The sequence below is a fragment of the Monopterus albus genome, unplaced genomic scaffold, assembly GCF_001952655.1.
Source record: "Monopterus albus unplaced genomic scaffold, M_albus_1.0 scaffold10.1, whole genome shotgun sequence".
In the NCBI taxonomy this organism is placed as follows: Eukaryota; Metazoa; Chordata; class Actinopteri; order Synbranchiformes; family Synbranchidae; genus Monopterus; species Monopterus albus.
The window spans coordinates 2762388-2787522 of record NW_018127890.1 but is presented as its reverse complement, the minus strand read 5'-3'; the positions used below and the strand labels follow the sequence as shown (position 1 = coordinate 2787522).

The following is a 25135-nucleotide window of genomic DNA, read 5'->3' as shown; positions in this document are numbered from 1 at the left end:
TAATATGGAACATATGGTTTAAAATGTAAAAAAAAAAGAAGTATAATTAGATAGCTGACTAAAGTAAACACCATTAAATTGAGTGTTCATATACATATAATAAATCCTGTTTTATGTGGTTATAATTACAGCATGGTGAATATTCAGCTGTTGTGACTAACAACCCCCTCTATGGCTCTGACCAGTCAGAACTTATTGCCTTTGTTACGAAGGAACCGTAGCGTAGCTGCAGCCAGCTGGGGACCGAATGAGTAGCACCTAATTAGTCTGTTCTCAAGAGCTTCTGTGGCCAAAAGAGTCTTTGGCAGCTTGAGTGAGTTTGCTGCTGTTCACTTTGGTTAAAAATACGTTCGACACTTTGGCTTCTGGTATCATTCAGAGCCCCGGTGTTGGCAGAGGTGTGAAAACGAACGAGTGGTGTGGAGTTGCATTTCATGTTCTCACAGTGGATTACAGTCTCTGTGTCAGGGCTCTGCTTTTCTTCCTCACATATTCTTGAGCTGTGGAAATACTGAATCACTGCAGGCAATGCTTCCTCTCTTATGTTTGACCACTGCAGTTGGAGAATGCTGTCATGTGGACTCACACAAAGCAACATATATGGTGCAGGTCTACTTTCACCAACAAACAAACACACAGCTGATACCTGTCTTGGTCGCCGGTGGCGTTTGAGCATGTGAAGCTGTGGCCACTTCTTGATGCCGAGCGGGCAGGAGACATGGCGCTGCCACTTCAGACAGTAGAGGCTCCAAACTGCTTCCCATCATGCACCAGAGGCACGAGAGAGTAATGCCCTGCTCTCGATTTGTTCCTTAATCCTGGAAACACCCACTCACTGTTACACAGCTCACTGAGATTTTCAAGTGTGGAGGGAGGCTTTTGTTCTGCACAGGTTTTATTTTGAGCAGCAAATGAAATGACAAATTACACAGGCTAAAGGATTGTACTAAGACTGAAAGTTCATCCTTGACCTTGGAAACATAGCTGTCCTGTAGCTGTCTGGACCTTTTGATCAAATCACATGATCTCTCTCAGCAGGTGCAGTTTACCTTGTCCCCTCAGAACCGTACTGTAGATGCTTCCATGTTGTTTTTCAAAGGTACTGATAAGGTATTTTTGGCACACAACTCCTAGCCTTAGCCGCGGTGGACTCCATCTTGGTACTGGTTACTGCCATATCCAGGGCCACTGCTGTCAGTAAATGCAGCTACAGTCTGGACAGTTTCTGTCACTGTGAACAGGCACACCTGCCTGAAGCTCTTCAGGTTTCAGAAGATCTCCAGTGATTGGAGTAAAGACATGAAACTCATCATTAAAATACAGAAATTCGAGGTATAGTTGGCAGAAGAAAAGCACCAGCCACTGGTCATTTTTAGTCAGATTAAGAAAATGTGTGCAAAGTCCAGAATCTCATGAAAATGAGTGAGGAGTCTTCTTTTGTATCCTTTCCACTATGTTGATGAAAACTTGAATGCCACTATTAATTAGCTAGTTGCTCTCAACTAGTGTTCATGCTGCATATGGTGAATGATCAGATTTTTAATGCACTTCAGAAAATAACGTGACAGTAAAACATCCATAAACTGAGCCAGTATGTTTACCTATTAAACATGTTGCTGATGTAACGTTGGCTTAGCTTGCACAAATCCGTCGGCTCATACGTTCCCCAAGATGCTGATAAAACTGTTACAATGCAAGTCACCACCATTGTTGGTGTCTCATGCAACTGTGGCTTGTTAATGAACGACCCACCATTGTTGGTGTCTCATGCAACTGCGGCTTGTTAATGAACGACCTCTCTTAAGGCATGTAATTCCTGCTTGCTCACCCCTCATTGCCTGTGCCTCTATGTTTCAGCAGGGAAAGCAGAGTTTTAGTAAACAGCCTCCTTCACATTTCTGAGGTGGAGGAATGCCAGGAACATCTTCCTTTCTAAATATAGATCCACCTGATGAAGCGCCTTCCATGCTGACGACGCTGCTGGTTTGACACTCGCCTTCACCTCCTGTGCTATGTGCCTACTCTCATGCAGCACAGGCCTCCCCGCCCTCTTGCAGAAATGCTGCAATGCGTCTCCCTCAGCCAGAGTGGGTCAGTGTAACTCGTCTAACAGCGAAAACAGCCAGAGCGTCCCCATAGCAACAGCCACTGAGGCTGAGGGATTTTGCTTTTTGCATATTGTCAGGGTTGTATATGAAAAGAGGAGGATTATCTCAGTGGGGGGGCTTTAGTTACAGCCAGTGGAGGCAGAAAATGACAAGTGAGCAAAAGAGAAGACAGGGTGGGGCTGAGGATGCTCATGCACAGCTATATGTGCACATAGAGGGTGACCGTGTTGACAAATGCTGGGAGGTAGCGCAATACATTATCAGTAAGGGATCCTGGTCAGACAGGACTTTGAAGCTTCTATCTTACAAACCAGCTTTGTGTGATGTTTTGAGAAAATCAAGAACCCAGATGCAGACTTTGGACAAGTAGAGTTAACAGGACTTTTGTAACAACAACCAGAAGACGTGAGGTGAAAGACACTATTAAATAACACAAACAGAACTGACACTAGTGAATGTATACACAGGTAAAATCAAAGACCACCAACAAATCCACAGGACATGTGATGGCTCAGGTAATAAAGCATTCACATCACAGGCCTTATTGCTCATCGTTTGTTCTGATGCTTCACATCCATATGAGTAAGTGATGTCACTGAGCTCTTAAACTGCCACACATGCACAGATGTAACTGAAATGTGAGCCGCGTGCGCACAAGAACAACAACTTGGTCATGTGTGCGACCCTCTAATCGCACAGTTTCCTCCCAAACCGCTGGGTTACGATATGTTCCGTCCAGTTTGGCCTGATCAGAAGCTTCTCCATAAACTTCCACCACATGTCAAACATCCTGGTCTCTCCACTGACCCCGTCTCCATCATCACTCTCCTCCATGTTTATTGTTATTGGTCTGTGAGGGGCCGATGCCGAATGATGATGACAGGCCATATGTGCAGAGGAGGAGACGTTAAAATGACCACATGGATTCTGATCTGACCGTTCTGACAGCGCTCAGTCAGAGGTCGGAGAGGAATCGGGTCTAGGAGCACATACGCAGGTGGCTCAGATCTGGTCTGAGGACATCTGGCCTGGTCTGTTCACACTGCTGTAAAATGTCAGGTCCAAGTCATTTGAAGGGAAATAAAATCAGTCTCAGGTAAGTATAATAGTCAGTACAGGGTTAAAACACTGATCATGCAGGACAGTGGCTACAGTGCTTCCCAAAATAACCAGTAACTTTGTAGTAGTTACATTTTTTTTCTGTCTGTATCCTAATAATGATTCTCATTAAACAATAAATGTGTTTTTTTTTCTGTAATAAGAAAAATATTAGGGAAAAGCCTCTGTCTTTTTCCCCTTGTCACAAGGGTTCTTTCTGTTTCCTGAAGGTCAGCGGACTCTCCAGTATCAGAGTGGTGTCCTCCAGACAGTGGTATTGGTGAACCCATCAGAGGAGGCCGCTGCTTCAGAGGTGAGTCCCGCTTGGACAACATGACAGAGCAATGCGCTGATGCTCCTGCAGGACACTTCTGTACTTTTGTTTATATCACACAGAGTTGTTTAAGGCATAAGAGTTCAGACTTTGGGTTCAAACCCAGAGCATTTAGCTGCAGCGGGAGGTCCATCACTCTTTTAATTAACAGGAAGAGACTTTGTCACTCTCAGCTGAAGCCTCACAGTGTCAGACACAGACACTTCCTTGATAATCTACCTATAAATAAACTCACTCAGACACCTCAGAGTTGCCTGACAGTGTTAGCATTAGTTAAATATGTGCTTTAAAAAAATATAACTCCAGTAACTAATACATTTTGAAAAAGGTTAAATTTGTAGTTTCCTTACTGTTTTTGTCCAGCCTCTATATGCATGAATTATAAGAAAACTCCAGATTGTTTTTATTCAAATTGGTGCTAAAATTGAAATCCCTTTTTTAATGTACAGCAAATGTTATTTAACTGCCCCTGAACGTGGACACCACAAAGAAGCTATAAAGTCACAGCTGACAGTGAGGACTGTCGTGTTGAGTTATATTCTGTATATAAGCTGAGTTATGAAAAAACAAAAACACATACTGTAGAAACGACATATACACAGCAGTGCCAGCGATGCTATGCTGAAGCTCACTGCACGTTCAGATCAGAACTCTGGTTTTAGAGGCGATACGTATGACACACCGACCTGCCGAGAGCTGCTGCTGCCTCTGATCTCACAGGAAAACGTGAACAGCTCACATAAGAAGCAGATAAAGCTAAGATAGCAAGTAGGAAATTTATACATCAGTGCATGGAAAAATCACTATGGGAGGGCATTGGTGCGATGAGCAAGATGCTGCTGAGACTAAAATAAACTTTTAACATTAAACATTCTATTTTGGGTTGGTGCGACAGTGACTGCAGGAGGAGAAACTTTTCCAGGAATATGTCTGTGCAGATTCTCAGTCATCCAGGTCATAGTAAACTGAAAAAACGTAGAAAAAATCAACTGGACTTAGATTTCTAGCTTGAAGACGTTTCACCTCTCATCCAAGAGGCTTCATCAGTTCTGACTGACTGGTGTTGAGCCGGAGATATTTATCCCCCTCTGTGGTGTTTCAGTCCTTTGAAGGAATAATTTTAGACTATTATATTTATATTTGGCATCTGAGCATTTCTTAAAAAAATGACCTTTAGTCAGGTACTCTTTGTGTTGCAGTATTTGGTTTGATTTGAAAGCTGTTTCTCTTCTCTTCACTCGCCGTTCATCATTCAGAAGTGTTATTATCACTCGGTGGCTCAGCGTTGTCAGGGTGACAGCAATTACGGAAAAAATTAACTCTCTCTCAAACTCAATAGCACTCAAATCAAAAGACACATTGAGCTCAGTGCATTCATGATGCATGTGAGATGATGTAGAGCTTTGTTCTTTGGCTACTCCACAGAGATTTTCCATCTTTTCTGCACATTTGGCTTTTTGATGTTGGTATGGAAGATTTTAAATATTAATGTTAGCAGCGGTTAAAGTGCTTATTCTGTCCTCTACCTAGATCCGCTCACTGATCACTGACCTTGCTGGGAATAAGTTGCTGATACTGAGCGGCCAGAGCTCTGAGCAGGGAGGTGACATCCAACTGCAAGGTGGAGCCTTCACCTGGCAACACTTCTCTGACATCATATCTGACCCGCAAGTAAGTCCAGTGCATTTTGTCTCCAAACACTTTGTTATGGTGCCTGTGTGTGGATCCACTTGGGATTATAAAGGCACAGCTATTCTTATTTTTTTTCTTCTTACTTTTTTCTCAGGTGACTGAAGTCCTGTCCAGGGCGTCTTCAGAGCAGCACTCCAGGCTTACTGTTTCCTGTCAGGGAGACGGAGGCTGGAGCTCCCTGGGCCAAAGCCAGGAGCAACAGCCACTCCAAAATCTTCTGGAATACTGCCTGAACCCAGAACCCCACCTTCCCGACATGGATGGAGTCACAGAGTTCACCGAGTATGTGTCGGAGACTGTGGATGTGCCATCACCCTTTGACCTTCTGGAGCCCCCGAACTCTGGAGGGTTTCTGAAGCTGTCCAAACCCTGCTGTTACATCTTTCCTGGAGGCAGGGGAGACTCTGCCTTGTTTGCTGTCAATGGATTCAACATCCTGGTGGATGGAGGGTCTGAGCGGAAGTCCTGCTTCTGGAAGCTGGTTCGCCACCTGGATCGGATCGACTCTGTTCTGCTCACCCACATTGGGGCAGACAATCTTCCGGGCATCAATGGGTTGTTCCAGAGAAAGATTGCCGAGCAGGAGGAGGAGCGGAACCAAGGAACTGGCTCCAGCAGCAGTGGTGAATGGATGAAGAACCTGATTTCTCCCGAGCTTGGGATTGTGTTTCTCAATGTCCCAGAGAAGCTTCTGATGCCTGAGTCCACATTGAAGGTGAAGCGAAGCATTGAGGAAGCATCTCTGACACTGCAGTACCTCAACAAGCTTGGTATCAGGCCAGAGCCACTTCACAGGGTCGTCAGCAACACTATAGAGCCTATCACACTGTTCCACAAACTTGGTGTGGGAAAACTAGACATGTATGTTTTAAACCCTGTAAAAGAAAGCAAAGAGATGCAGTTTCTAATGCAGAAGTGGGCTGGAAACAGCAAAGCCAAGACAGGCATTATGATGCCCAATGGAAAAGAAGGAGAAATATCTGTCCCCTATTTGACATCAGTCACTGCTCTCATTGTTTGGATTCCTCACCGTACTACAGAAAAGATAGTCAGGGTGCTGTTCCCAGGAAATGCACCGCAGAATAAAATCTTTGAGGGGCTGGAGAAACTAAAACACCTGGACTTCCTGCGATATCCAGTGGCAACACAAAAAGACATATTGTCTGGGGCACCACCTCCCATCATCAAACAGACCAAAATAAGATCAAGAACTGAGAGCAAAGAGAGTCTCAAATCTTCACCCAAACCGCACCCTAAAACAGCAAAGAAAGAAGGCAGTGGGCAGGAGGAAGAGTCAAAGAGTGAAGAGAATAGAGTAGAAAAGAAAGAAGAGAAAAAAGTCAAAAGTGAAAGTCTAAAAGCCACCAAACAGCAGAAAAACAGTGAGGTGGCCCCTGTGGCACAGAAGAAGAAAATATCCAAGGAAAAAAGTGGCAAGCAAGAGAAAGCATCCAAGATGGATGAAAAGAAAGACAAAGAGAAGAAGGAAATCAAGAAAGAGAAACGTGAAGTAAAGAAAGATGACAATATGAGAAAAGAAGAGAAAAAAGACAGCAAGTCCAAGGAGGACAAAAAGAAAGACCCAAGTAAACCGGAGCTGAGAAAAATCACTAAACCTGATCTGAAGCCGCTCACACCAGAAGTGAGAAAAACTCTGCACAAGGCCAAGACTCAGACGAAGCCAAAAACACACAAAAATAAAGCTGTTAAAGAGGCAGCAAATGAGAAAAAGCCGGTCCCAAAGAATGTCCCCGAAGAGGTTGCAGCAGCAGCTTTGGCAGACAGGTCCATTGTGTCCTCCCCCGAGGACCTCACTGAGGACTTTGAGGCTCTAAAACAAGAAGAGCTGTCCACCCTGAAGACTGAGCCAATCCAGAATGATTACACAGATACTAAAGTTTCTCCCTTTGATTTCCCTGATGAGAAAGTCACCTCTCCAGATACGGAGATAAAATCAACTTCACCCAAATCCCCCATCAGACAGGAAGAAGACAACACAGACAAGCACATGCCAGGACAGCGTCTTGCCACTGAGAAGAAGGATGCAGTTGATGAGTTTGACAAGAAATATGAAGAGGAGAAAATGGAGAAATATGACAAATACCCTGTAAAGGACGGCACCAAAGAAAGATCAAAGAAGAGTGACAGCTCAGAGGAGGAGGGCGATGTAATTGAAAAAGCTGAACTTGAAGGAACAGAAGATGACGAGGTTCTGAAATATAAAACAGAGGAGGCAAAAAAGGAGAAAACTGGAAAGGAGTGGGACACCAAGCCAACTGAACAGAAACCTGTATCAATCACAGCCCTGGCGGAACAAGCAGCGGCAGCAGCCTCCGAGCAGTTCTCCTTCATCCAGGACGAGACTATTCCCGGGTACTCTGAGACTGAACAGACCATCTCTGACGAGGAGATCCATGAAGATGCAGAGGACAGGATCCCGCAGCTGCGCTATGATGTGGGCTCCTATGATGTCTCCGTTCCTGACGTCCCTGGCACCTTTGACTCCATGCATGGAATTAAAGAGATGAAGAGTTCTGCTGTGTCTGATGTTGCTGATGTCAAACCCAAAACATTCATGGGAGGTCACGAGTCTGAGCTTGCACCTTACCCTGCCATCATTGCTGCTCCTCTTGCAGAGGAAGAGCACATCTCCTCAGCAACATCCATCACAGAATATGACAAGCTGTCCTCCTTTGCCACGTCTGTGGCCGAGGACCAGTCACTAGCCTCAGTGACAGCGCCTCAGACCGAGGAAGCCGGGAGGAACTCGCTCCTGCTGGACGCCATCAGCAGCATTCCTTCACGTGCAGAGGCCGCTCAAGGAAAGGACTATCTCCACTCAGCAGGTACCATTTCGCCCACCTCCTCTCTGGAGGATGACAAGTGCTTTAAGTCTCCTTCCTCTGATGAGTACCAGCCCAATATTCCTGAGATGGAGGGTGATGCAAAGATCAAATCGGCTCATGAAGAAGAAGAAGACGAGGACGAGGAGGATGAGGACCAGACTCCGAACGTTGACATCCCTTTGAGTAAACTCCAAGAGGGCTATGAGCATGCAACCTACATGCTGCTCCAGGAGAAGCAGAAATCTCCCTCTGCCACATTTTCTCCTCCTTCCCTCTCTCCCACACAGGCTTTCAAAGAAAACCAGTCTCTTTTCAGCACAGAGGGATTCAAGACCAGTGGTGAACTAATGCCTGTTTCACCTCCTCCAGCTTTCTCCCCTGGTTTAGAGTCCCACTCCAGACAGGAGAGTGAGGAAAGATGTCCAAGTCCAGATGACAGCACCATGAAACTGGCCTCACCCACACAGTCTGTGCCTACTAGCAGTGGCTACTCTCCAACTGATGAGAAACCCTTTAAGACGGGAGACAAAGATGAGATGGTGACCCATGTTAAAGCCGACACCCAGAAAACAGAGAAATCAGTCACAATTTCAGACAATACCTCCGTTATCGGTCTGCCAGGGGACAGGACAGTGTTTGAAGCATCTGAAGAATCTGATGAAGACAATGAGGATGAAGATGACTATTACACCAAAAAGGATCTACAGCCAACTGTTAAGGCAAAGCTTATGGAGGCAAAAGAGGGCTGCTTCTTGGATGATGACTACACCTTTGAGGTGGAATCTGAAAAGACAGAAACAGAAGTCAAGGGCTCCGATAAGACTCAGGTGTCTTTTAGTACAGAGGAGAAACCAAAAGTTCAGGTGATGTACTCAGATGATGATGAAGGTGAAAAAGATGATGAGTTCCCATGTGGGGTGGGGTCTAAGCCCTTTTCACCAGATAAAAGCAAAGTAGACTATGAAGAGCCTGAGAAAAGTGTTCATTTCAGTCTGTATCATTTTCCAGAGAAGGAGAGCAAAGAAAAGGCCTTGTACATAAGACAAGACACACCCTACGTGCATGGCAAAACATTCTCTTACGGCGACATTTATGACAGTAAAACCAGCTCAGTGGACTCCGATTCATCTCATCAGGAGTCCGAAGATAAGCTGGACAAGGACGTTGCAAAGGGTGAAATGGATATGCATAAACATGAGCCCCACTCCTCGGCAGCAGCCACAGACAAGATGACAGAAAGGGAGGAATCTCCCATCTCGTATGGGCAAGTGTCGTCATGGCTCCAGCACTTCTGTTGTACCCCCGTTTGAGAAGGAGGTTGAAGAAAAGGAGACTGAATGCAGCGCAGGTAGAGGGCTCCCATCAGTGGCTGATCGACCTGAGGCCTTGTCCACTTCTTTATCAGCAAGGAAAGACCAGAGTGGCAGTACTGAGCCCCAGACATACCCCTCTCAAACTCCTTTTTATACTGCAACAGGCTTCAGCGACAAAGGAGAGAGCTTGAAGGTTGATCTGCAAAAACTTACAGCAAGAGATGAGGAGGACTACGATGATGATGAAGTAGTTGATGAAGATGAGGAGGAGGAAGAAGAAGAGGAGGATGATGATGAGGGTGCTGTTGATTCCGATATGGAGAAAGGTGCCACAGAGAGGTCTGAGAAGGAAGTGACAAGTCCAATCAGTGACATGTTTGGCTCCAATAGGCCTGAATTTATGGTTTCCATGGCTGGATATGGCTATGACAGTCAAGGGAAGCCGAGTGTGAAAGAAAGGAGCTCGCTTACAGAGCCTGAAGGCGAAGCTAAGGTTGAGTCCTCACCCATCAGTGGAAAGCCAGTGGATTTAGGAGCTACAGGTCTCTCTGGCTACTCCTCAGGGTTTGAATACTCATATGAAAGTGGTGAGAAAGGTTCATTCTTATCAGGCCAGACTGCAGACAAAGGTAAAGAGGAGTTCACGCTGAAATCAACAGAGGACAGTTATTACCACAGTGACAGAGCTGATTCAGATATTGAGAAACAGAAGACACCAGACCTTCTGAATAAGAAGTCACTGGATGCCGGCTTCCAGTACACAACTACTGCTGCCCCTGGGTTCTCCTCCTCTTCAGCCTATAGCTACTCCTCCTCCACCTCAGGCTCACTCTCCACCAGCCGCCAGTTTGGAGAGGAGCTGGAGACGCCTGCTTCTGCCGAACCTCTCTTTGAGTACTCCTCCTTTAAAGATGAACACTCGCTTGGCATGGATTCTCCCTTTCCCAGCTACGGTGCTGCCAAAGACGACTATCTGGAAGTGTCTGAGAAACAAATCACAACTACAACCATGGCTGAGTCCACCTCCAGCTTGGCTCGTTTCTCACCCCTCAGCCCGTTCGAGGAGGTCAAGTCTTTCCCCCCTCTCACTTCCGCTGCCTTTGCTGATGACAAGAAGGAGCATACGACTTCAGGAAGTGGCGTGACAGATAAAGGACCTCAGTCTGATTGTTTCTATAAGCCTGAATGGGCTGAAGCATCCAAGCTGGACACTGCTGTTGGATATGGGGCCTCAGCAGGACCATTCTCTCACACTTCAGTGCTCTCCAAGGACAAAGAGGCAGCCAGCGCTGCTCTGTTTGGTGTCACTTCCTCACCACGCCCAGACACAGAAGGCAAGCATTACTTTGAGGAGACTGACAGCAGTGAAGAAGAGGATGAAGAGGCTTACATGTGTGAGATCAGTCAGAGGTCTTCCAGTTGCCTGGCTGCTAGCCTCCCTTTTTCTGACAAGCCTGTTTCTCCAGTTGCCAGTGAAAAGCCAGGCGGTGCAACCTCTGATGTTCTTGGCTCCTACATTCCCTTACCTCTCCAGGCCAGCAAGCCAGATACAGCTAATGGCCCGACAGAGGTCAGCACAAGTTCTGCCCTCCCTGCTGGAGCAGCAGCCAGTGGTGCAGCTCCAGGTCCAGCCAAGGTGGAGCCCAGAGAGGAAGCAGCGGTTTACAGGAGCTCCTATGAGTGGGAGATGCCAAAGCCCCAGATGGGCATGGTGCCTGGGGACTCCCCGCCCCATTACCGTCATGATGATGAGTTTGAAGAGGAGTGTGAGATGGAACCAGAGCACCCTGCCCGCCCACTCTCACTCTCTACAACCGATCAGCCGTTCCACTCACCATTCTACGCTGAGGAGTGCAGCAATGAAGGGCAGGATGACGATGACGACAGCGATCATGATCTCGCTGGAGAGGCACCAATGGGGGCTACCTCCTCTTATACCAGCCGCACCTCTCCTGGGTATTCCTCCTCAGAGTACAGGCAGCGCAAAGAGGACCTCTCACCTTCCTTTATCAACCCAAGTATGCGGCAGTTATCCAGTGACGAGGATGATGAGGAGCAAGGATGCAGAAGTGACCAGTCGCAGCAGGATGATGAGCATGACCTGTCAGTGAAGAGAAGGGCTCACAAACACCCCCATCACCATGAGTTTCTCAGCAGGGACAGTAGCTCTCTGCACCAAGCTGGCGGCATGTCTGCAGGGCTGGGTCTGGCCACAGAGGACACGCCCCCCACTTCCGTCAGCGAGTCTCTAGCTTCTCAGTCAGACTCTGATATGCCCCCAGGCACTGAAGAATACCCCTCAGTCACTGGTGAAGGACACATGGACTCAGATGAGGATGCAGACTACTTGCCTGTTGATAAATCATCTGCCATGGGCGGAGGCAGCCTTCACTCCTCGAGAAGGAGCCATGACCCCCCTCCTGCTCCTCTCATGGACCCTCATCCTCACTCCCCACGGCCAGATGTTTGCATGGTGGATCCGGATTCTGTGGTTAATGGTTCGGCTAAGAAAGAGCTAAAAGCAAAGGGCTTAAAGAAAGCCTCTGGGAAAACTAAATCAGCATCCCCAGCTAGGCGCAAGAGGTCTCCCATGCCTGTCAAACAGACACCGTCTCCTCACACTGCCTTGCTGAAGAAGAAGGAGGCAGACAAGAGCTCACGTATGTCTCGTTTGTCAGATGGACAAGGCTCCAAAGATGACGAGCTTTCCAGGTCGAGTTACAACCCTGGCAGGGGGCTGACCAATGGGCTCAAGAGCAGTTCAGGTGAGTAGAGTTCACTCAAAAGATCTTTTAGCCTTTATTTATATATCAATGGTATTTAATTCTACAAAAGAGACTGTCAGATAAATGTTTTTGCACATAGTGACAGTTTGCTTTCATTCTCTCACCCAGGTTCTCAGAAGCCTGGCTCTCCAGCTGCTCCTGGCCTTCCTATTTATGTGGACTTGGCCTACATTCCCAACCACTGCAGTGCCAAGAACGTGGACCAAGAGTTTTTCAAACGCATTCGCTCTGCGTACTATGTGGTGAGCGGGAACGACGCAGCAAGTGGTGAACCAGGCCGAGTGGTGCTGGATGCACTGTTGGAGGGCAAGGCTCAGTGGGGATCGAACCTCCAGGTAGCTAGTTAGCTTGTTTGCACCACTGCACCATGAAGTGTCTGCACTGTGTAAATCAGAGGGATGGACATAATCATGTTTTCTTTATCTCATTGTTCACAGATAATGTTTTACCAGTTGCTGCTCTGCAAAACATTGTTAACCAACAAACCCTCACACATCCTGCCCCAAAGGACTGTATTAGCTAGGGAAAAGCTGAACCATTCTTACAGATGTAAGCAGACTAAAGCAACTGTCACATGCTACAAAACAACATAACCATATCCATGCATAAAATAAAGAAATAATAAAAATAATAAATGAATACTAAAAGCATTCACCCAGAGTGCTGAGGCTAATCACCTCGAAACACAGTCCATAACATTTACATTGAGACATTAAAAGAGTAGTTCATACTTTTAAAGCTGGAACCAGAGTGAACACTAAACACAAATAACAGACATACTTTTTGATTCAAAACAGTCAGGACAAACAATCATGGGCTGCTAATATCCCAAGGGAGAATATTAGCAGTTTTGCTAAGGCATATGTGCATAAAGACACTTCATAGTGAAAATTTAAAAGATATATGTGCATTACAATAACAGTGACAGCTGGAAAAGAACTTTGGCTGTGTTGTATTTCCATCAGAGAAACAGGACTCCAGTGTGGAGAGAGCTAGTAGACTGAAACTGACACCCTTGTCTTGATAGTGAGGCAAAAACTAAGTGGGCAAAGTCTGAGATTTGCCGTTTCCCTGAGGACAGAGGTAGGCGTGAGTGAGCACACTTATGTTCACATCAAGGCTCAAAGTTATAAATACTCTAGACTAGCTCTTACACTAAGCAAAAATCTGTAAAATATGCACATCAATATTACAGCTTATCAGCAGGCAATATTTTATTCAAATCAACCAGCTCTTGACAAGTGAAACAAAACGTTAATATTTTGTTCTTCCTGGTCACACTGGCCATTAAAAGACCCAGAAGAACTGCCACTGTAAGTGACTGGGGACAAAACGGACATAATTGTGCATTAATTACATTCCAAAATGTGTCTGAAGTTAATATGAGGCTTCAGCAGTCTGGTTTAGACAATGAAATAGGACTGTCTGAAGCACTGGATCCAAATGAAGCAGTTGTAGTTCAGTAGTTCAAAGCGTTTGACTCAGTCAAAACTGGTGCCACCTGCTGGCCAAGCCCTCAATACTGCATTTGTATGGGTGGACTAAAGCAGTCAGTCAAGACTGTAAGTGGTCTTACTGCTTTTATTACATCTTCCACAGGTGGGGGTTCTGTCTTTGCCAGCGTTTTGTTGGTTTGTGTGTGTTTGTTCTAGATTCTAAACCACTTTGTTAAGGTAGAAAAGCGCTTTACAACATGTGTTAGCACAGTGATTAAAGCCACTGACTGCGGAATGGTTGGTCCGGTTCACCTCCCTGTCAAGACACTGTACCTTGTTTAGGGGGAGGCGACCAGTCATCTTCTAACCGGAAGATTGAAGGTTCGAATCTTGGTGCCTCCAGTCCACATGTCGAAGTGTCCTTGGGCAAGACACTGAACCCCCCCGTTGCCCCCGATGGTTAGAGCCCTCGGTTGCGTTAGCGCCGCAGATGGCTGCCTCAGTTCTGTACCGGAAACAAAATTCCTTGTGTGTAACATACTTGGCCAATAAAAGGTGTGATTATACAGATACAGTCCATTTATCATATTGGACTGGACTCGTCTTTTCACCTGCCTTTGTCACACCCCTCCCTGCACGTGTCTCAGCTTCATCAGTGGTGACATTGCCTGGTGTCTTGTCTCCTTCTCAGGTGACACTGATCCCCACCCACGACACAGAGGTGACCCGAGACTGGTACCAGCAGACGCATGAGAGGCAGCAGGAGCTCAACATCATGGTCCTGGCCTCCAGCAGCACTGTCGTCATGCAGGATGAGTCCTTCCCCGCCTGCAAGATTGAGTTTTAAGATCCTCGTCTCCTCTCTGGTCTCCCCAGTCTAGATCTGTTTTTAATTGCTATTCTCTATAGCCTGATATGCACATCTGTCTCTGCTTTGGGTGCTTGGGTGGCCATTTGCCCAAAAGCTGAAACAGATCTGGATAACAATTTTTTTCTAGTTTTTTAATCCATTATGAGCTCGTCGTGGTGATCACCATTTCTATTACAATGGTAGTTTTCTGACAGCTATTTGTCTTCCACTACATGCCACTCTTCAGTCCTGTATAAGGAAGAATGCAGTTTTTCTGTCCTTTACCTTGTTTTTTGTCAGACAGAGCTTCTTTGTTTATGGGCTGAGACAACACGCCCGTTGTACTGTGCAAAAAAAAAAAGAGAGAAACAAGCTATTTCTGTAAATGACATCACAAGAGAAACCATTCAAAGCTGGCGCTTGGCTGCTCATCTTCTAATTGGCCCAAATAAAAACACAAGTTTGCACACAGGGTTAAAGCCAGCAGCAAACTACAAAGTGATGTTCTGCCAGCGAGTCCCAGACATCAAGTTCAGTGAATCAGTTTGTTTTGCTGATAGAAAATCACTAACTGTAATCAGTTTTACTTTACTTTCCGTCTCTCCTCTAAAACAGTGACAGTCCCAGTGTTGAACTTTGTGCCTCCTACTGACATAGTGAGATAGAAATTGTTCAAGTAGATCCCAGCGGTCCTTGCAATGTCTTTTGAGTATATTTGGCGTAGCATAGCGAAGCTCATATTCAGAAATCTGTATTGTAGTGAATTATGATATTCTCTGAAAGTGAAGAATTTCTCTGTGGCTGTTATTTCTTACAGTGAACTTGATGAATATGTTTCTCTCTATCATTGTTTATGTAGTCTTTGGTGTATTTTTTCAGTGTGTTTCCCAGCTAGCATATCGTCACAGAGGATCTTGGGGAGAGATGTAGGCAGAGGCGGTGATACTCTTTGGATCACACCCGATATCTTTACAAAGAATGCAGCACTGTGTTCACAGCTCATTAGGGGAAAGTAGACAAACCTCATATCAGTTGCTGCGTCTGAAAGATCTTTATTCAAAAGCTGTTAAAGAACAAAGAATGTATTCGACTACAACAGTAGGAACATGTGGCTGTGAGGCGAGACTGTGTTTGCCTGGTGAAGATGGGGGCTGGTTTGATTGGTGGTAGAGGTTAGACTGTCACCCGCATGTGCCTTTATGTCCTGCTGTGCTGAAAGGAAAATGTGATTTTGTGGTGGTGTGTGTGTGTGGTGCTTTGACAGCTCTGTGGCAGAGGCTCAGACGAGCTGGGTTCCTCTGTGGTTGTCTGGTCTTGGCTGGTGAGAACGTCAGTGCACAAAAAGGCCAGAGTTGTACAAACTGAGCAGAAAACATTTAAAGCACCAATTCAGTATTTCAGTCACTGCATTTTAGATTTCCTGAAGCTGCCACTTGGGGAAGCACAAATATTAACAATTGTGCAAAATTTAAAGTACATTATTTGTACTGAAACCATGGGCTATTTTGTTTTAGTTTCTCTTAATGTAAAAAAAAATTTTTTTCAGTTTGCCAAATCATTTCACTTGTTGCATCATGATTTTAAATCATATAATTTAACAAGTGGGTTTCTTTGCATTCAGTGGTAAATCTGTGGATGTTTTTAAGTAACACCTTATCTTAATATTATATGTAGATGTGTTTTAATTTGATATTGATGAGTTTGTATTTTGATCTGTTTTCAGTAATTTTATAGTTTTTAAACCAGGAACAAAACCCAAGTATCTACCAAATCACAGGACCAACAAGCTTCACCAGAGCTGCTATTTTACAATCTACAATAAAAATCTAGATATTTATCTGTATAAAATTTACTTCCCGCATTCATCTAGTGATGCATGTACAACAGACACATGTACATAAAGGTGAACGGCTCTTTAAAAAAGAAGCAGAGGATGCAGGGAAAGGAGTTCAAACCTCAGCAGCTCCAGATGATTTGAATGTGAAGATGCAGATTACCTTTACCTTCTCCGTGAAGGACTCGCCTGGTTGCCTTGGTTACTGCACATCATATGGCACATCCCAATCACTGGTCACACCAGCAGCAACAACCACTGCAGCACATCACAGCTGTGTCTGCAGATTTAACTGCTGTCACACTGAAATTCAGTTTAAGTTCCTAATTCCTAGGATTTAAAAAGATCAGTTATCAGCTTGTTTGGTAACACTGGGTTAAACTGTGGCATCAGTGTTTTCCTGTTAACACCAATGGCAGCAGAGTCTGCATCACCATAAAGGCTAATAATAACAATACCAACATTATGTGCAGAGCACTCACAAACAACCCTGCTGCCAGACTTGAAGGACTTCATTCGTGTCAATACATTTTTTTCTAGCCAGTTTCACATTATTCAGTTTTTCCAGACAAAGCTGAATGCACTCACATAACTGCTGCATTTTCATATTGTGCAAAAAGAAAAGAAAGAAAACCTAATATCTGTGGCATTCAGACTCAACAACCGTGAAACAATGAAAACTGTTGGTTTCCACTGAGCCCTGCTTGTATGTGCATGTGTTCCTTTTGAGATTTCCTGTATTGTATTAGCTGAAGAAAAAAATGACCTAATATAAGAGTGCTATTTTAAAAGATGTATATTTAAGAAGCTAAGCTGTGCAGTACCGAGGAGGCACATGTAACCTGGCTGTGCTGTGCTGTAAAGAAAGCCTCACGATTGTTTTCTCCTTCTTTCTGCTTCATGGTTCCACTTTCATCTCGTTTGAAGTGCAATATTCTCTTTATCTCTCTTTACATGCTTAAAAAGGTCAAAACAGAAAACAGAGTTATTGTTGACAGGAGGGCAGTGTGGTGACGACCAATAAAAACATCATTCATTGAAGAAAAAAAAAATCCCCCTTCCTGTCTTTATTTAAACATCTGCTGAAAGTTCTTAGTTCTAGCTCTTGGTTAAACTCATTTGGGATGTAATGTTTATATTTATAGGCCACTGGTTCCAACCCCACCTCACAGTCTGCATGGCTCTATGCAGCCTGAAGAGACAAAACTCTGCTGCTTTACAAAAACTGCAGCTACAGGATGTTTTTCCAGATCTTCAATGTTAATATGATTTTTTTTTTGTAATCATGCAGAATTTTTATTAATTTCTATAAAATAAAACTGTTCAAGTATTCATTTTGGACAGAACCTGTAACACTAAACCAAACAACAAAGCAGACCCACAAAACGAAGGTGGATTCTAACAGCTGTATTTTGTAACAATAGCAGAATATGAAGGCGGACGTTTTATGTCATAAACTTCCCAAAACCAAAGGATTACTGCACAAACAGGATTATTCTGGATAGACATCAGAACAAACACCTACACTTGGTGCAGCTGTGGAGAAAACAGGTTCAATTATCAGACTTAAAATTAGACAGTGCTTCAGTTCACAGCCGTTCTTTGAGCCGGTTTTAAAGGGGCAGTTCACCTAAGTAACGAGAAAACATTTTCTCACCTCTGGTTTTATGGGTCTAGGTTCTGCGTTATCTATCCATTTCTAAAGGATCTGTCTCCATCAAAATACAAAGGAGGTGAATGGGATCTGGTTTATGGTGCTCATGGCTTAAAAAGCTAAACAGAAAAAAAGTCTTTACTTAAATGGTGGCCCTGTTTTTCTGAATAACCCACAGAACAAAACAGGGGCTATTTCTAAACAAGTCTCCCAGAACAAGTAAAGACAATAAAGAGCCAAGTCAGTAAATTATTTTACTTGACTTTCCCTTATTTTTTCTGACCTCTGATGGTTTAAACGTTTCTTTAGGTGTCCTCCATGACATCACTGCCGGGCGTGGTCATGGGTACAACGCAACTCAGTTGTGACCAGACCGCCCCCAAACCTACTCATCAGTGATGCTGAGTGCTATGCAAATATGAGGAGCTGGCTCACAGCTGGTGGTACCAAGTATCCAACTGGACCATTAAAACAGAAGATGATGGCACAACAGGATGAGCTAATTAAAAAAAAGAGTCAAACATCAATAATTAAAAACTGTGGGGGGCAGGTCACATTTCTTGTATTACTCTGAGGAAAGTTGCAATTTCCTCTTCACTCAAAAGGAACAAAACACAAACTGACAGCTTGGTGTTACGTTACTCTTATATATAAAGTATATTCATTTTAAAGGAAACTGTTCAGATCTCAGTTATCCATCATGATGGGGACAGTGGCCTAGAATTGGGTGAACTGTCCCTTTAACAGCTCTTGCTGCACTAAAACCAAGTGGCCTGAGCTCAAGTAGATGACACACAGTCAGATTGGTGTCATTTTTTTCCCTGTACACACAGACAGGACACTATAGGTGAATCCCACTTCCCTTATTTTATTGTCCCTTGATCCTTTCCCGACCCAGAAGTCATTCCAGTCTACGATGATAAAAGATGTCTCACAGCTCTTTTTCCTGCTTTGAGGCACAAGGACCAAGGAGGCTGCCTGGAGGCCCTATAGCCAAGGATACACAAGTGCATCCTTCACAGACATCTGAAACGAATCGACACACCCCTTTATTGAAAATCCTGTTGTAATTGTATGCTTCACATAAGGATCAGAGGAAAAGACATTTAATGTCAGTTTCCTTGGTCCCTCTCTCCTTGAAGTTTTTTTTATGTGGGTGGGACTGAAATGCAAGGAAAAGACAAGTGAGGGAAACGTGGAAGCAGTCAGGGGAACTGGGATTCATCTCAGGTCAGAGTTTCACTAACTCACTGTTGTGTTGCACCTCTACAGTACATTACAATGAAACACGAGATCCCATTGAACGAAGACGGGATTGCACGTCAGGGTACTCGACTATCTAAAGTACTTACAAAGAATGGGTTCAACCTACTCCCCATCCACAAACACACACACACACACACACACACACACACCTGCTACATAACTGCTCTCCACAATAAAAGCACGTTGAATGTAAAATGCCCCAACTCTTAGTTCAGTGATAAAATGACAGGGTAGCTTTCCAATTTTCCCACATCATGACACGATTTCACAAAAAATATACAACGGTATAATTAAATATCTGATGTGTGGGTATTCAAAATACCAGACATTTCTTTTCGAGATATATTTTCAAAATAAATATTTTCTCTCTGTTATTTCCTACTGATTATATTAAATCTTCGATGAGGCTTAAGGACTTTGGCAGTAAGCAGTGCACACAGTTTGACCTGGAGAATCAACACTTCTACCGGCAGTAATGAAGACTCCATTTAGCAGGGACTATACATGTAGCACCACTGAAGCTTAGCACAGGACACATGCTGAAGAACCCACTAGCCATAGTTAGTTCCTCTGCCTTGGACTTCAAGTCATTTCCTGTGTGAGTCTGTGAGTCACTGTATTCTCAGCCATGGAGAACAGGAAAGCTTGTGGATGCCTCGATGCCAGGAAACACATCCTGATTGTGATGGATGAGTCAAATAGCTCAACTTAAGGCTGAAAATAAGACTACACACTTTAAAGCTCTATTAAATGAACACGTGAGATGTGAAAAGTCTCCAACTCTAAGCAGCTTCTCAGCCTGTCAGTGATTTCAGTTTTACACCTTACCTGTAGAGTTAGGAATCAATCAGCCCCTGACAAACCCACTGTACATGATCTGTCCAGCACTAAATGGGAGACATAATGTTAGCAACTAGCAGGTCAACGCAATGCGCTGTCTAGGGGCTTAAGTACCAGGTTTTTCTCAGGAGCTGGTGGAGAGCAAAACAGAGCAAAAAGAGAGGGACTCTTGGTGTTACTGTATATTCAACATGTGGACACAAACACAGCTCCAACAGGATGATAATGTTGTCCCAACAGTGGTGTGGTGGGTAGTACAGTTGTCTCCCAACCAGAAGGTTGAAGGTTCAAATCTCAGTGCCTGCACTCCACATGTTGAAGTGTCCTTGGGCGAGACACAAACCCCTGTGATGGTGACGCATAGGCACGCAGTGGCCTGGGTCCCTCGGCTCCAGACAAAATTTCGTTGTACGTGTCACTATAAAATAAAGCTTCTTCTTCTGTAGGACATTTCTGGCCCCTAGTGGCCATAATCGTTAATGCAGCCTTAAGGAAAGAGCTTGCGCAACAGTGTAGAAACGATAGCGGAGCTGTTTAATTTAAACATAACATTAAGCTTCACCTTACAACGAGTGAATTCCTACAACTTTACAGAGAGACGGACTAAATCAGAGGACTTTCAGTGGTGTCACTGGTGTGTCACCTGTGTGCTTTTCAAAGGTAACTAACAACACGTATGGCAGAGCCTAGTGAGGATCAGCTGGCCATATTGACTTGGGCTGGTAGAGAGCGGAGGCCTGGCTGGCCGTGGCTCACTGCTTATGACAGACAACAAGGATGAAGTATGATGGTGTGGAGGTCTCCACACCCTACGGCTCTGCTGTGTGAGTGGCTCCAACCTCCAGAGGTGTCGCAGGATGGGAAAGGTTTTCTGGACTGTCCATCCACAACTCTATAGACTCCTGGGTATCAAAGAACTCGTCAGTTTCCTCAGGAGACTGTGGCGTCTGGGAGCTGGAGCCTGCCTCGCTGCTGCTTTCTCTGAGCTCTAGGAGCACAGGCAGAGAGCCAGGGAGGCAGTAGCTCTCCATACGACCCAGAGCAAGCTCAGCAAACGCAGAGCAGGGCGGCCTCAGGCCACGATCTGATACGGGAGGATCTATGGTTCCTGAAGCCACCTCCGGCCCTTCCTGTACGTGTTCAGGGTTATCTGGCTGGAGACCAGTAGCATCATCATCCTCCTCTGGTGAGTTGTTTGGAGTCAGAGGGACTTCAGTGGGGTTTGAAACTGTAGGGCAGGACGGGTCGAGCACTTGTGACCCCAAGCTGGGCGCAAGCTGAGTGGAAATGTTTTGTGAGGAGTGCGTTTCCTCACTGCTCTGAGGGGTGAGAGAGATTTTATCACTGAAGCTGAAGCGTGGGGAAGTGTCAGCTGTGATGGGAGAGGATGGCCCAGCACTGGACACTGTGCTGGAAGGCCCGCTGCTGTCTGCAGGGACAGAAAATAAACCCACAGAAACCATATGAGAGGGAATAACAGTTTAGACAGAACTAAATAGTTCAACATGTCTACAAAGTAACAGTTAAAGAGGTTTAATTTCCAGAAAAAGACCAAAGTGTTCTGTGTTGGTTACTGGGAAAAGAGTCTGAAAAGATGAGAGCGAGCAGTAACAGAAAGTAAACAATGTAAGTAAAATAGGCGTTAATGGATGTTTTGCGTTCCATAAATAATCCACAGACTGAAGCGGAGACAGCCGAAGGAGGCCAACCTGGAGAAGTCAAACTGCCGTGATACTCACACCAAGGAGGTCTGTCAGAACGAGCTCGGAGAGCGATGGAGGAAGACAGGACTCTCTGAGGGATGTATGCGTCCATGGACGGCTGGCTTTGTGTACCAAACATGGCTGACAGAGCTGTGGGGATAAAAACAGAACAACGGGTCAAGTTAAGTGAAGATGATTATGATGGTTAAAAATAATAAAATGAATTTGTTTTTAACCTCTGCTGGTCCGTGTGTGTGTGTCCCCGGCACTTTCGCATACTCTGGTGAGGAACTCGTTGACCTGTTTTAATGACAGCGAGTTGTGAAGCGTTTCCAGGGGATAGATGGAGGGCACCATGGAGCAGCCTTCAAAGCCTGCAACAGAGCAGAGAAATGGTGCCCGCAGGCACATCAGCACTCAGACTGGGCAGTCAGAACCATTTCAGCTGACACCACCGCACCAATGCCACCTATAAACAACACCTCAACATGGCGCTCTGACATCCTGCTCCTGTTTCTCAGTGGGCCCTAACCCGCTGTGAACTCCCACCAGCCTCTGCAGTTCACTTCCACACAGGCAAGATGCAAAATCCATGCTGGACACAAAGACACCATATCAAATGGTTAACAAGTCTACGTGTCCCGAATGTCTCCCTTCATTTGCAAAAGCAAGCACATCTCAAAAACAGAACATCTGGCTCTCTGGTCAGTCCCATCAACCACACACCGCAGCTGTAACAGCAGCACACAGGGGTGGAAGCTGCCCAGACCCATGTCCAACTTACATGATCAGTTCATCCACTGTTAGTTCACAACCAAGCTGCATTCAGAGCCGTTCACAGTCACAAAGCGTCAAACCACAGCCTGCCTCGATGGTCTCAGACCTACATAGGAGGTTTCTACAGGGCTCTGCACAGAGCTAACAGCAAACAAGCAGGAATCACATGCTGGTTAAGGTAGGAGGGCAACCGGCTTTCAAACTGAACTCAAACAGAGCAGCTGATTGCAAATGCAAAAAGATGCATATGATGCCAATTAATACCAGTTGCTTTATCTTTCTGAAACGTGGCAGTGCAGTCTAGTGATGGCAGGTTGTCCGTTTACAGTTGGATGTTTGAAAGAAATTTTAATCGTGACGTGAGACAGCAGGATGTGAAGCTGGTGCAGCAGCAACCTGTCTCTGTGTCAACTGAACGTGTGCAGTTATGTTGATTTATGAACAGTACGTATGTAGAAGAATGTGCAGATAATGTTTGTCTACATTTCACTTCTAATCTACATTATACTGTCTGTGGATGTGTGTGTGCCTGAGAGCTTTGGTAGTGATGTCAAAATGATGCTGTTCTTCAACAGTACAAAGAGTTTCTTAAAAAAGCTGCACCAAACATCTCAGTGCAGAGTTTAAAATTGTCTGAACACAAGCAGCTGTACAAGACTGTGGCCTAAATAAAACAGTCTAAAATTAGAGAAACATCCTGATTTAGATCAGGCCACGTCTGATCAAAGCAGCAAACAGGACTACGAGTGTGACTGAGTATTTAATGATGACTTTTGATACTCACTGCTATGCTACAGACACATTTCAGTCTGCACCTAAAACAGTGTTGAGCTTTGAAGCCCAATCAGTATTTTACATAGAAAAGGCTCACACTTAATCAGATGCTGGTGTTACTGGTGACGGCGACCATCAATTCCCACTGTCTTCACACGTTTTACCACCTGCTTCTTCTCTGTCACCTTATTAAACTAATTATTGTGTCCCCTTTTTGCTGCTGTGATGAATACACCTCCTGCCAGGATAAATAATGTGTAAATCTTTTTTCTATCTAGGAGTAACAGTGAAAATGATGTGTTGCAGTTTAACTGTGTGTGTAATTACCACAGTGACACCAGTTTGTCTAGTCTTAGACAAAACTGCATTTAAGTAATTACAATATACACAAGTCTTTTACAGAGCTTGGTAATACTGGGTTGAAGGTGCGTGCATGTTTTTTTTTATGTAAAAAAAAGAAAATGGGGCAGACTACAACAAAAAGTCTGGATCAAGAACCTATAAAGAACAACATGCTGGACAGTGTGTTGGGCTGGGGAGTCAGCAGCAGGCTCGTGTCCCACCAACCGCCTGGGATGTTTCTAAACTAACATCTGAAAGCACACATCATAGCGTCTTGTATTTTGTTCTTCTCAGAAAAAGTTCCTGATGTGTAATTTAATTTAACACCTCATGATAAATGTTTACACACTCTACTTTGGTACAAGTTGCATCAATCAACATTTTTGAGAGAGACACTCTCTCCAATATGCGATCAAAAAGTAAGCAAAATAGTTAGCTATTCTGATAATCAAGTGTTTAAGAATTATGAGGAACTTTTCCAGGTTTCTGGCTGGAAACATTTGGGTTTGGTCATTATATTGACTGAACAATTAATTGTGTGATCAAGAAAATGACTGCAAATTAATCAATAAAGAGAATAACTGTTGCTTTCAGACCTGTTTTTGATGCCTTATTGCAGCTAAATTCCAAAAAGTGTAGGTTCAGCGAACAGCTGCTTTACAAACCCTGAGTGTTTATGGCTGGAGAAAAGAAGAGGAAAAGCTACTGACCACTGCAGACAGGAAGGATAGTAGTCGCAAAATGGCCCAAAAACCCCGAACAGCTTGCAGCACTCCAGCTTGCAATCTGCATAACCACGGAAACAGGCAAGCATGCAGACACATCAAGAGGCAAAGCATGAGAGTCAACCACAGAACAAGCACAGCCCCAACTAAACCGTGAGCAGTGGTTGGACAGCGCATGAGGCTGGGGTATGGAGGGCAGGGCCAGAGGCTGACCGTAGAGGTACTCTAGGGGGTCCTGGCCGGAGATGAGCCAGTTTCGGAAGAGGCGGAGGTGGTAGGAGCACTGGTGGAGGTGGTGGGCCAGCGCCCTGTCCCGAGAGATGTAGTGGCCCAGGCTGATTTCAGTGGAGAAACGCCTCAACAACTGGGCTACATGGTGCTCCTCCAAGGGCTCTGAAGAAGAAGAAGGAGAGCAAGGAAGGACAGAGCAGTGGAGGAGGAGGAGGAGGAGGGGCAGCACAAAAGACAGGAAATGATAGGATTTAAGCTAGGATGTAGGAAGAGAGAGACCCAAGTATGATACAGATGAAAGTTTGGAGAGAAAGGGAGGGAGGAGACGTGTAGTGGATGAAGACAGTGCTGTAAACCAAAGAAGCAGCCCACAGCTTCTCCCGGCTGCCAAACTGCCAAAGACCAGGAAAAGCAGCAAACCATCTTAAGCAGTTGTCTGCATTCCAGCAAAGCTTAGAGCAAGACAGTGAAAATAAAGACACATCATGTTGCTCCTCTGCAGTGTCTCTGTTACTTTATATATATA

At 44.9% G+C, this 25135-nt stretch overlaps 2 protein-coding genes across 2 annotated transcripts in view; one reads left to right on the top strand and one right to left on the bottom strand.

Moving 5' to 3' along the window:
* map1aa (microtubule-associated protein 1Aa) overlaps positions 1-15938 on the top strand; it is a 36356-nt gene extending 20418 nt beyond the window's left edge. The window contains 6 exon segments of the mRNA XM_020589874.1: positions 3437-3519; positions 5071-5211; positions 5327-9357; positions 9359-12156; positions 12286-12512; positions 14305-15938. Of these exon segments, the coding sequence (XP_020445530.1) occupies positions 3437-3519; positions 5071-5211; positions 5327-9357; positions 9359-12156; positions 12286-12512; positions 14305-14460 (7436 nt within the window). The 3' untranslated portion in view covers positions 14461-15938.
* A 1751-nt stretch (positions 15939-17689) lies between these two features.
* The window catches only part of ppip5k1a (diphosphoinositol pentakisphosphate kinase 1a), a 32230-nt gene continuing 24784 nt past the window's right edge, over positions 17690-25135 (bottom strand). Inside the window, 4 exon segments of the mRNA XM_020589872.1 lie at positions 17690-21486; positions 21797-21910; positions 21997-22134; positions 24592-24771. Of these exon segments, the coding sequence (XP_020445528.1) occupies positions 20867-21486; positions 21797-21910; positions 21997-22134; positions 24592-24771 (1052 nt within the window). The 3' untranslated portion in view covers positions 17690-20866.